Source organism: Sminthopsis crassicaudata, chromosome 3 (assembly GCF_048593235.1).
Source record: "Sminthopsis crassicaudata isolate SCR6 chromosome 3, ASM4859323v1, whole genome shotgun sequence".
Taxonomy (NCBI): Eukaryota; Metazoa; Chordata; class Mammalia; order Dasyuromorphia; family Dasyuridae; genus Sminthopsis; species Sminthopsis crassicaudata.
Window position 1 is genome coordinate 580,957,771 of NC_133619.1, and position 12,920 is coordinate 580,970,690.

At 40.1% G+C, this 12,920-nt stretch overlaps 1 protein-coding gene across 6 annotated transcripts in view; it reads left to right on the forward strand.

Annotated features, from left to right (window-relative positions):
- The first annotated feature begins 1,839 nt into the window (after nt 1-1,839).
- Nucleotides 1,840-12,920, forward strand: part of LOC141563621 (NACHT, LRR and PYD domains-containing protein 12-like) — a 55,415-nt gene continuing 44,334 nt past the window's right edge. For 4 of the 6 annotated variants that reach the window (XR_012488467.1, XM_074304979.1, XM_074304978.1 and 1 more), the window contains exons 1-3: nt 1,840-2,530; nt 5,167-5,223; nt 6,621-8,253. Coding sequence is in view for 5 of the 6 variants with exons in the window: in XM_074304979.1 (XP_074161080.1) it covers nt 2,272-2,530; nt 5,167-5,223; nt 6,621-8,253 (1,949 nt within the window). In the remaining variant the exon portion in view is untranslated. The other 2 variants (XM_074304981.1, XM_074304982.1) reach the window with 2 other exon arrangements.

Sequence of the window (12,920 nt, forward strand, 5' to 3'; positions counted from 1 at the left end):
GAATGATATAGAATCCAATCTTTTCCCAAATGTTTCATTTATTTTGGTTGTTAAGCTATGATAAAGTTGTATAGCACCATTGTCACCTACTTCTTCACCTGTCCTCTCACTAAAAAAAAAAAAAAATTAAAAGAAAAAAATAAAATGCTTATTTTTGATGTGTATATTCAGAACTGAAATTCCAACAGGCCCTTTCCAAAACGTTTTTCTCATATGACTTTACCTCATCATTTCTTTGCATACTTCACCTTCAAAAAGCACAAATGAGAAGATGGAGTGAGAAAATACAATGCAAGTACAGTAGACTAGTTGGAAAACATCAGCTACACACGTTACCATAATGATAACATGCAGAATAAAAATTCTGCTAGTTCTAAACTTACCTTTAGTGATCAGAATAGTTTCTCTGGATATGAATTGCAACTAAAAAAAAACCTCTGGGGTTGACTGCCTCCTAGTGGGGATAGGACACAATATACCATCCACACTCATATGTAGACTATATAAGGAGACTCTCAAAATCCTAGATAGGTGAAAACCAAATCTAATAATCTCAGCAGTAGTAAATTCTGTTTTTTAAAGCTAAAGTTAAAAATTTGTCTGTCTATAACCATTGATGTGGTTTAGCCTGTCTGTCAGAATGTCTCACTGGTGCGGGCTGTAAGAGGTGGGTGAATCAGGTGGACCCCAACGGACGCAAAGGGGATCCCAGCTCTGGGAAGGAGGAGGCAGTCCTCACAACTCATCAGAACGGGGATCAAGCCAGGGGAGGAGTAGCGGTGCTTCCAGCATGGACTCAGTCTCCAAACAGACACCTTCAAAAAATAAACATCAACATGGGAGTTATTTTAGTGTCATAGGATCTTAGATTTAGAACTGGAAGGAACATCAAAATTCCAACTATATAATGGTTTAGCTGTAGTAAAATAGTGCCAAGTTAAACAGACAAGAGTTAAATTAACATCTACAAACAACACCGAGGGATTCCTGACCCTTCTCTCTGTGCAAAGTCTGACCCCATTTCTCAGGAAGTAGAAAGGAGCTCCATGAGAGCTAGAGCCATTTTATACTTTTCTGTTTCCGGTTCATGAACCACCACCTCCAAAGCACTGGTCACAGCCACCGACCTTCTGATGCTCATTACCAGGTTACACACGTGTTGGTTTATTAGCAATTCTGGTTACATTAAATGCTGAGGATTCCTTCCTTCAAAGGTCAAAGGCTAATCTCCTCCCTCCTTCTAGAAATATTATTCACAGCAATTAGAGAAATAGAATTACAAGAATATCCATCATCAAAGAGAAAACAGGTCGATGTATATTTCATGGAAGGAACTAACTGATGGTCCTGTCACAGATGCAGAGCTGAAAGGGAAAGGACAGTGGGGGAGGAGCAAGCATTTAGGAAGCATCTACTGATTTCAATGAACATTTATTATAAGCCCGCTAAGTGACAGGTTTGTGCAAAGTGCTTCAAAAATATTATGTGGAAAAAGACAGGGGCTGCGGAGGTCACTTAGTCTAAATCCTTTCCGGGATTTTACACACGAGGAAGCTGATGCTGAGGTCACGTGAGTTACCTCAGAAAACTGTTACAGTCACAGGGGAAACTTGAATCCAGAGCCTCGGATTCCACGTCAGTGAGTCAGTGTAGGTAGGAGGCTCTGTTGGAGGAAGGGAAGACGCAAATATCCGGGCTGGTATTGTGGTACCGACTGCACCCCCCCAGTCCCATTCTCCCGGAGCCGGACTCCCGATTCCCGCGGCTGAGAACTGTCCGCGCCATTGGGAGATTACAGTAAAAAATAAATAAATAAAATAAAAGGCCCCGGTCCGGAATCCAATCAGAATCCTCTTTCTTCAGGTTTGGTCTGGAGTGTGAGGAACAACCCTAGGCGCGCGGGCGGGACCCAGTACTTGCCCTTTAATCCCAGTTCCCGCGGCGGGCGGGGTTCACTAAGCGCCAAAAGCGCTGACCTCGGGATCACAGCTCCTTCACTTTCTCTTTGGACCCAAGAGTTCTGAGGCGGGGTCGGACTCCCAGAGCTGCAGGAAAAGCCCGGGAACGGGGGGAGGGAAAGGCGTTTGAGGCGGAGGGCGCCGGGAGGACTGAAAGGGAAACCCGAAGTGAACCCCGAGGCCATTCCTGTCACCCAAGAAGACGCAGGCTGTAGGTGATCGGGGGACGTGACCTCGGTCCCCCAGGACACACACAACGCCCCAAAGGAGGGTCCCGCGGGAGCCGCAGCACAGAAGAGGGCCGAGGGGCGGGATGGCCGAGGGGATCCGCTGCCGGTTGGTTCGGTACTTGGAGCACCTGACGGAGGAGGAGCTGAAGAAATTCAAGCTGTACCTCAAGGATGAGAGGAGCATCCCGCGGGGCAGAGTGGAGGGGGCGGATAGAGCGGAGCTGGCCGAGCTCTTGGTCAGCGCCCTAGGGGAGCGGGACGTCTGGGAGCTGACTGGGAGCATCTGGGAGGAGATGGGCCTGCGGGGGCTGTGGGAGCGAGCCGGGGAGGAAGGACCGCGGGGTAAGGATCCGCCTGTGGACGCAACCGCGGCCTGGGAACTCTCCCAGGTCCCACCTCCGTGCGCCTTTCCCTCCTCCCTTCTTTCCTTCCCTTGTCCCTCCCGCCCTTCTTGCTTCCTTCCCCGGGGATCTCTGCTAGCGCTTCTCCCTCGCTACAGTTACCTTGCATTCGTTCTGTACAGATTCTGTCTCACAGGTAGTTTCCTCCCTCAGTGCAGGCAGCTGTTTCATTGACTTTGGGGTCTCCAGCACTTAGCCCAAAGCCTGGAATGTGAGAGATGCTTAAAGACTCGTTGGCGGCTGATTTCTGACTCCCGGATTAGAGGGTCCCAATGGGAGACCTGACATAAGGCTGAGAAAGGAGGGAGGGAGGGTGGGAGGCCTCGGTGATTTTTCCCAACAATCAAGACGGAAGAAGTGAAATTCAGACTGTTCCCTGACTGTGTAGAGGATGAGCTTCTGGGCCCACAGGAGAGAGTGCTGGAGGCGAGAGAATGATCCGGAGGGAGGGAAGAACTTAGAGAGAGGAAGACCGTGGAAAGTAGGAGAATAGAAGTGATGGAGACTTCCGGTGGGATTGAGGAAAGAAGAAAAGGCGGGTGTGAGGAAGGAGGAGATGAATGAAGTGGCTCAGGCCTGGACTAGATATTTTACCAACAGAAGGAAAAAGTCCCAGGAAGAGAGTGATTAGAACTGTCATGTTCTATCAGATTCACTGGAGTCTTTGCAGAGTAGAGAGCAGGGGTGGGAGGTCCTTTTTTTTTTTTTTTTTAAATGAGAGAGAATCTGCTAGAAGCAGATCTGGTGACATGCGCTGTAGAAGGGATGAGAAAGAATTTTCTTTCACCAAATAACCTGAATGGGCCCTTATCTGGGTCATTATCAGAAGATCACCCGTAGTCATTCAGAGAGTTTGAGGCTGACCCGAGTCCTCTACATGTGGATGCTCACTCCCTCTGAGACCTGATATTCCAGTCCCTTGGATCAGGGAAGAAAGAAGAAATAGATGAGAATAAGAAAGTTCCAGTGAAGTTCTGAAATGGAGATAATAAAGTAAGTAGGTTTTTGAAACAGCAGAGTTTCACCTCTTACTGTGTGTCTCAGACTAGTTCAGCCTGTGTGGGATAGCAGCGACCACAAAAATAGACATTCAGAGTAAGAAAAAGCAAAAAGGAATTTACTAACATTGCTCAAGAAAGGACATCTCTCATCTGACAAAGTGTCAGTAAAGAAGTGCAAAATATAACCTACAAAACACAAGATTAAATAGGTCCCTTAAAAGCAGGAGCTTCACCCTTTGACTAAATTTTCTCTCATTGTTTGGGGAGTCCAGGTTTAAGCTCCAAACTCAGAAATCTATCCCAGAAAAACAAGAATAAATTGCCTTTAAAACAAGTACTTAAATGCTAACTAAGAGTTGGGGGAAATCAGAGGGAATGTTCATTGTAGACAACCTAACACCTGCAGTTTTTTAACTATTGCTCAAGTTGTTATTGGAAAGTTTCAAGTCATAATTAGGGCTTGAGGGTATATCCCTGGAAGAGGGTCTTCACTCAGTTTACCCCATACAGCCTTACCAGGAAACACTGAGGTCTAAACCACAAACCCTATGTGCACTTAAACTTCCTCTGAGGACCCTGGTGTGTATGGATTTATTTTGCCCACCTTATGTTAATCTTTAGGTTAAAAAAATGTTAAAATTCCCCATTAATTTACTTGGAATTCAGACAAGAACCAAAAGGATAGCAACCTTAAGCCAAGCATCTAATGAGCAGTAAGTGAGAGAGTCTTAGATTCTTTCCTTGCCTCAAGCTGAGCAATACAGAAGATCCTCCCATTCCCTTGAGATCAGGTCCTCCTCCTTCATGAAGTCTTCTGTAATTCTCAGCCCTCAGGGATCCCTCTGTCCTCTGCACTCTACATGCCTTTACTATGGGCATGCCTAGCACACACTCAGTGCTTAATAAATATTTGGTGATTCCTTGGTTTACTGTTCTTTTTATGGGTGCATTTCTGATCTTTCAGGTCAAATCGTAACTTTTAAAGGGTACAGAGTATGTTCCACGTTTTTGGTTGGCCAACTCAATAAACCCAAATGTCTGTTTCAAGGGAAAAATTAAAAATAAAGTAAAATGACTGTGATGGCACAGCATGATTTCATGTGATTATAAGCAGCAGTTTGTTCTCTTGCAGTATTATATAAAGAAAACATCTGCATTTTTTAAAATAAGATTTTCATGTTATTGTTAACATTTTGTAAACATGGAAAAATCCCTAACCTAGCATCTGATATTAAGATGCCCAGGGCCTAAGACTGGGTAGGAGAGAAGAAAAACCCTGCCTCCAATTGAATGTATAACTATGGACAAAGACCTTGGAGATAGAATCACCAACATCTGTGAGGTTATTTATTGTACCCAGCATTGATTGTCTCTAGGACAGGTACAATAACCTTTGTCTATTGTCTCTTTTTTTCTGCCCTAAATAGCCATCTCTGCAGAAGTATTTAAGTCATTAAACAGAAGAGGAAAGATAGTTCCTTTAGAAAAAAATTCATCAATTACTCTTGTTTTTAAACTCTTGGTTTATCTCCTCTTAGACTTATTGCCATATCCATTTCTATTACACATTCTACAGAAGGGCCAAGACTGAAAACAAATCCAAAAAACATGGAAAAACACCAAGAAGGGAAAGGTATGTAGATGATAGAACTGGCTGTGGGTAAAATTAGGCTCGGTTCATTTTTGGCAGATTAATCTCAATCTTAAATTGTCCTTTAATGGAGCCTGATCTGTAAAATGTAAAGGGATATACCAAAAGAACCTGGATTCTTCCATAACCATTTAATTAACTGAAGTCTTTTTGTGTTTTGGGCCAGAACTTGAAACAAGGTACTAAGTGGAATAGAGGAGACAAGGTTATCTAGTTTAGAATGGGTCAATATGATTGATTTAACCTTACAACAAATAATGGTTTCCTAGTGATATAATGATTGCTTTATACTCAGTGTAGAGCATATAAGTTGGGACTCAGAAAGCCTTCAGAGCCAGAGAAGACAAAGGACTGGAGGCAAGAGCTTAAGCTCTCAGAACCAAGGGCAGAAATTCAATTCCATCTTCCATCTTGCTGGTGGCTGGCCTGGCCTCCTGCACTTCCCCCACTAAGACTAAGGCCAGACTGAAAGGCTCTCTAGAAAGCTGCTCAGCATCAGGCAAAAAGACAATAAAGAATTTGAACTTTAACCCCTGCCTGTTGTTGTGATGATTACTCTAACTGAAAGGAAGACTGCTTCCAGAGACCCCAGGAAAACTACTTGTGTAGGCAGAATATTTGAACACTTTGGGAAAGGACTCATGCTTATCATGTCTCAAGTCAGTCAACAGGCATTTATTAAGTGCTAACTGTATGCCACTGTGCTCACTACTTGGAATAATAAATAAAAGTAGAAAGATAGTCTCTGTATTATAACAATTGGTGTTCTAGTAGGGAAAGATGAAAAATGAAAAAAAAATAATCCCCAAACTTGGCAAGTTTGGTTTGGGAGAAGATACCTGCTATCAGGCATGGCAGAGAAAATTCTGAATGCAACACTAGAGAGTAATAAAAAACATTGGTTTTGGATTTATTTATTTATTTATTTTTTTGGTCATTGTTCGTATTCCTGGCTCTTGGAAGACTACCTGTCATATAGAAGGCAATAAATGTTTGTGGAGTTGACTTGTGGATTTCAATGGCATAATATGGACTATGCAATGGAGGGTAGGAAGCTCCTGAAGGGGAAGCTGGGAGAAAATAAGGATGGACAAATAAGGCCTTGAAATGTGGGCAAGCTTAGACTTTGTCCTGTGAACAAGACAGAAACATTGAGGCTTCTGATGAAGGCTGTGTTTATGTTTCAGAAAGATCACTCAAGCTGAGGTGCACACAAGGTTTGGGGGCTTCCCTTGGACACCAGATGTGAGGAGAGGGCAAACCCAGGGGGTAGCACTTCAACTTTATGTGGGCTCTGGGAACACTGATGCCCTAGTCATGATCTCAGGGACATTTCCCAAAGAACCTTAATATCTCTGTTTTGTTTGTTATGATTTTAGATGAAAGAAATAAGTACCGAGAACGAATGAAAGAGAAATTCCAGCACATGAGGGAGAAGAACTGTCGTCCTGGGGAGCATGAGCTCTTTCACCACCGATTCACAGAGCTGCTGCTTCTTCGAGAATATCGTGACAAGGAGCAGAAGCAACATGAGCTCCTTCTCCATGGATGGGAACATGCTGAGTTCATGCAGGAGCAAGGACAGCTTATAGAGACGGTAGCTTTATTTGATCCTTTTAAAGAGACAGGTGTCCAACCCCGCACTGTTGTGCTGCAGGGGGCTGCTGGTATTGGGAAGACCACCCTGGCCAGCAAGGTGATGTTGGACTGGGCAGAGGGAAACCTCTTCCAGGAGAGGTTTGACTATGTTTTCTATCTCACCTGCAGAGAACTGAACCCATTAGGAGAAAGAGAAATCAGTTTTGCTGATTTAATTGCTAATGACTGGCCTGGACCCCAGGCTCCCATAACAGAGATCATGTCCCAGCCAGAGAGACTTCTGTTCATCATTGATGGTTTAGATGAACTGAAATTCCCTTGTAAGGAGCACAGACATGATCTATGCAAAGACTGGAAGCAGAAGGAGCCAGTATCCATCCTGCTGAGCAGCTTACTGAGGAAAACCTTGCTCCCTGAAGCCTGCTTGCTGCTCACAACAAGACTCACTGCTCTGGGGAAATTTAGTCCTTTGTTAGAGAGTCCACGTCATGTGGAAATCCTGGGCTTCTCTGTGCAGCAGAGAGAGGAGTATTTCTGCAAATTTTTCAGAGATAAAGATTTAGGTGAAAAAGCCTTTCATTTAATAAAAGGCAATAGCACACTGTTCACTATGTGCTCCGTTCCCCTGATGAACTGGATTGTCTGCACTTGCCTGAAACAGCAGATGGAGAAGGGACAAGATCCTGTCCAGGCTTTAAAAACCACCACTGCCCTCTACATGTGTTATCTTTCCAATTTAATCATCCCTGATGACAAGAACTTCATATCTCAGCACCTGAGGGGTCTGTGTCGCTTGGCTGCTGAGGGGATCTGGGACAGGAAAGTGCTGTTTGAGGAGGAGGACCTCAGGAGGAATAACTTGGAGGCAGCTGATGTCTCTGCCTTTTTAGACATGAACATTTTCCAGAAAGACAGTGGCTGTGAAAACTGCTACAGCTTCATTCACCTGAGTTTCCAAGAGTTTTTTGCTGCCATGTTCTATGTGATGAGCACAGAGGAAGAAGGGGTGAAGAGTTCTGACTCCTCCATCCCAAGTGTCAGAGAACTTCTGGAGGAATGTAGTGGGCATAATGCCAGCTTTGTGGTTCTAGTGGTCTGCTTCCTCTTTGGCTTCCTAAACATAGAGACAGCAAGGGATCTGGAGAGAAAATTCAGATGCAGAATGTCACCGAAAATCAAGTCACAGTTACTGCAGTGGGCTCAAGCAGAAAATGAAAGAAATGTACAAGACTGTGTTTGGAACATTTTTCTTTCAGAATTTTATTCTTACTTATATGAGACTCAAGATTCTGAATTTGTAACACAGGTGCTAGCTAATATCCACGAAATCAAAGTAGAAGTTTTCGACCAGTATAATGTCCTGAATGCAGCTTTCTACATTAAGCACTGCTATGGGGCAAGAAAAATATACTTGTGAGTGTCATTTCTTTCTTTCTTTCTTTCTTTTTTACTTTACTATCTAAATTTTATTAGAAAATTTTTTACATAATTATCACATTTCTCAGAATATCCTCTATATGTGTTTACAGAAAATATGCTAAAACTAATATCTGCAATGACACCTTGTTACAATAAGTTGTCATACTTGTTTATATTAAAAGTCTTGTGCACTCATGTATGTTTAATGGTGATCTGAGGCCCTGCAGCTGTTAATTTTAGCATATATACTTCATTGATCACTTTTTTTCAAGTTTGAGTAATACTGGACATTGATTCTATGGCATATCTACTCCCAAGAGATATTCCTCTACATGAAATACATAGAGTGCTATATTTTGTGTGTTAATTTTTCAAAAAGAATGTTCTACAAATTAGGAAATAAGTATAAGGAAAATAAGTTTACAAAGTACAAATATCTTATCAAGTTACATTTTTATAAAATGAGAAATAGGTATCTGCTATAAATCAAGGTGTTATAAATTGCTAGTTTACAAAGTAGACAGTTGTGAGTTTTGTCTAAATGTCACTTAATTTATTGAATTGGTATAAATGAGTCTATAAAATATCCAACATAAGTTGTATATCATCAACCCTTGCATTCCAGGAATGGTCCCAAAAACCCAACATCCTGAATTACAATCAAATACATTTTTTAGGAGACCTTATTTAGACAATTAAATCAAAGTAACTATAACCTAAGTACATTCATTCAAGTACAATAAATTTAATTTTTTGGTTTTATTATTAGCACTTAACTTTAAGTGCAATTTCTCATGTTCTCATATACTTTCCAGTCTAGTTCCTTTTTTTTTTTTTTTAAATATGCAGGTGCAATATACTTTGTAGAATATTTCACTTCATATAAAAACTGTTACTATATACTGTAGGTGAATACCATATTTAAATTCAATCCTAATAACTAAAATTTCACATAAAAAGACTTAAAGCACTTTAATTATTGTTTAAATACTTGAATATGATCCTTCCCTAATATAGAAATCTATTAAAGTAATTGGAAATAACTGTTTCTGTTAGGAAAAGATTCTCCCCCGTCCCCAGCCCCACGTTGGGCACCAAATGTTGAGTCCCTGGATATCTTAGAATTAGCCAGAGTCAGGATAAGCAAAAGTCTATTTTCTTGGTCTTTTGGGGTCACTGTCAGGGGATTAGATCTAGCAATGTCCACACTCCCTCCTCTCTCTCTCCACTGCCAAAGAATGATCCTGCCTGTCCTACTCCATCCTCTCATCTCTCTCTTTTCCTTCTTTGTCCACACCCATAAATCCAGCATAGAATAGTTTTGGAGGGTTATTCTCTAAACATATGTTAATAGAGAATTGTCCAATTGGTAATTAGCCCTACTTGCTAGGTTACCTTGCATCTGCTCAGTTCTAGCCCTTTACATGATTCTATCACTGACTCCCAAAAGAAGACATTACAAGATGCTAATAGTTTTATATTGTAAGTTGGTCCTTTTGGCCCCCTTTTAAAAAGAATATTTATTCTGCACTGTCATATTCTAAATATGCACACTTTGAATACATAACATCAAGGTCTAAAATAAATTTTGATACGATATTGTTAAATTTTTCAATATGAGAAAAATGTGTAGTGTTTTGCTTTGAATATGTAACAGAATACACTTCACACCAATTCTACTATTTTATCGTACTTCATATGTCATTGTTGAACATAAGTAAAATATACTATCTAGAGAAAAAATAAGAAAGTTTAAGGCCTTTAGATGTCATCTATCATCATTACACAAATTCTACAATTGTATAGGTGTAATACTGCTATATAATATGAATTCAAAACATTCCCAGTTATGTTTTAGTATGAATACTGGATATGAAACTCAACTATGAATACTGGATATATATTTTATATATACTTAAAGGGGATTTACAAAAAATTCTTATTTTCTAAGTATCAAAGTGAACTTGGTTTCTGAAAAAAATCATTTTAATAATTGTTACTTTTTAGATGGTGGCTAAGATTTCATGTGAATTTTTATTTCTATTATAAAGCATTTGGATTGAATCAATCCAATTGGATTGATTCATGTGTTTCTTGTGTCTTGAAGCCTTTATTGGGCTTTTTGGAGATTGATTTATGGATCTTTCTTATGAGGGAGCCCAATGTTTTTCTTTCAATTGTGACCATATGACCAGCCCAGAATGTCACTCTGGCTTCTCTTTGGGGACAGAGAATTTTGGGACCAAAGAGTCAAATGCTACTGGCTGTTTAAATTGAAATTGTAAAAGAGATCCCCAATAGCTGATATTTTTGTCTGTTTTGCTAGGAAAAAGATAAAACCTGGGCACTAATTCAAACCAGCATATCATAAGTGGGTTTGTCACATAAATTGTGAAAAGGACACTACCATAGTTTGCTGCACAGACACAAAGAAGGACAAAGTGCAGCAGAGTCGGCATTTGCTTCTTTGGCCCCAAAATTCTCTATCCCTATAGAAAGAAAAGCCAGGGAGACATTCTGGGCTGAGATGAATGTAAGGACACTAGGCCTCTGAAATCCTGCAGAGTGAGGAGGAGGAGGATAAGCAACTGGACAGAAGGTAGGGGGGTTGCACAAATTTCCAGGGCTGTGTCCAGCAGCTTTCCCTTTTTGTGCAGGAAAAACCCCATCTCTTGTGTGTATTACAGATGGTCCCTTTTTTGGGGAGCCTTCAGCTAGGGCAGTAAGTAATATTAAGGCATCAGTTCTTTGCTTTGGAATCTTTAAAAAGGGGGGGTCAAGCAGGAAAAAAAAGTGAGGGAGAATAGGACTCATTGTATAGCTGTTAGTGCTAGGAGCTTGTTCTCTAGGTCCATGGCTGGATTCTCAGTAAGATATTCTCCCTCGCACTAGTGACCATAGAAAGGACAAAGATGCTCTGGGAGTGTAAGGATAAAATGAAGTCAAGTTTGTAAAGTGCTTTGTGAACCTTAAAGCCTTATATAAATGCTTTCTACCTATTTATTTATTTTAATAGCAAAGAGGAAAGAAGTAGTTCCAATATTTGAAAAGCTTATGGTTCAGGGATGCAGTTGCTGGGGATTCTGGGGGCTGGTTTGTAGAGCTCCAGAGCTGGGAATAGAAGAGGAGCTTTTGTATAAAGCTAGAGAAGCTCATGTCCTTCCTGAGCTTTAAGGTGGAAGTAAAGTTAGGGCCTCTGAGTAAGAAAGAGCTGAATAGTCTCCTCATTCCTTTCTCTGAGTTTAAATTACTTAATGCTGGACACAGTACTTTGTCCCATAATTTTTTGAAGTAGGAGAAGTCTGGAAGCATCATCATTTACAGTTTGCAGTTGATTACCAAGGTATGGCATCATGCTCTATAGACCAAGGAAGACCAAGTTATGAAAAGTAACTAAGGCAGAAATGGAGCAAGAATAACTCTGGATATATTGGTGTATCAGGGAGAAGAGTCAGTATTATAAATGCCTTGGTGAATAACAGAAGAAATCAGATTGGACCTAGGACGCCATCTTAGTTTTGTCTTTCACTATGTGAACTTGTGTGAATTAATCTTTTATCCCACTTTCCTTTTTTATAGCATTGCTTCCTTTGCTTCAATTGTTGAAAAACTTGGTATACTTTTCATTGGTGATTAAGTATTGATATGGAGACTAAATCACCTTGTGTTGAATCATGAGCTCTTTTTGCTCTTTACATCACAATTATTCCATTCCTTTTTTAATTTTGAGTCCTGAATAATATAGTTATTCAAACTTAATTTCTTTTATATTTTAATGTACTTGTCTTAGTCATTTGCAGAATTTGCTTGTTTTGTTTTGTTTTGTTTTTGCAGTTGTTAAATTTAACATTTTCTTCATGGGGATGAGGGATGTCCTGGAACTGATCTATAGATTTTTGTTTGTTTGTTTGATAGTGCGTTTTGAAGTCTTCTGGGAGATTTATCAATGAAGTTGACTTTGCTTATATTATTTTTGAAGTCAATATGTTTTCTTGGTATATAAATCATATAGTCTTTTAATTTTATTACTTTTTGCTTCTCTTCTTCCAATTACTCCTCCTTTCTGTATATTTGTGTTACCATTTAGTTTTTCTTTTATTTCTTGGAAGAGACTCATGGCTAAATTCAAGTCTTTTTTTCCTACCAAATTTTTCTTTTCTTTTTAATTTCTGCTATGCAAACAAATTCTTTCATAATTCTTGTTTCTCTCTGAAACCATTAATATCCTGCAATGGTTCCATTGTCTCTGTCAGGGAATCTAAGGATACTCTGTTCCTGTAAAATTTCTTTTTTTTTTTTTTTTTTTTGATGTATAAAATCAGGCATGTTTAGGTATCCTAGTGCCCTTTTTCATATATGATGATGGAACCTGATTATAATGCTTATGATATGGAAGCTGAACTTTAATTTCTAACTTTAATCCACCCATATTTTTTCATTTGTTAGGTAGTGATAGGCTAACTCGGAAGTGCTTTAGAAGGGTAAAATGATAGAAAACAAAGTAAAAATGAAGCCTGAGTAATATTAGTAAAGTTTTAAAAGTCTTATCCCTTCAGTTGGAAAAGTTATGGGCTCAATATATTTATCTAAGTCTTTGGGATTTATTCGTTTTTAGCACTGGCTAGGGTTGTCATCTCCTCCACTGGGAATTATTTCAATCC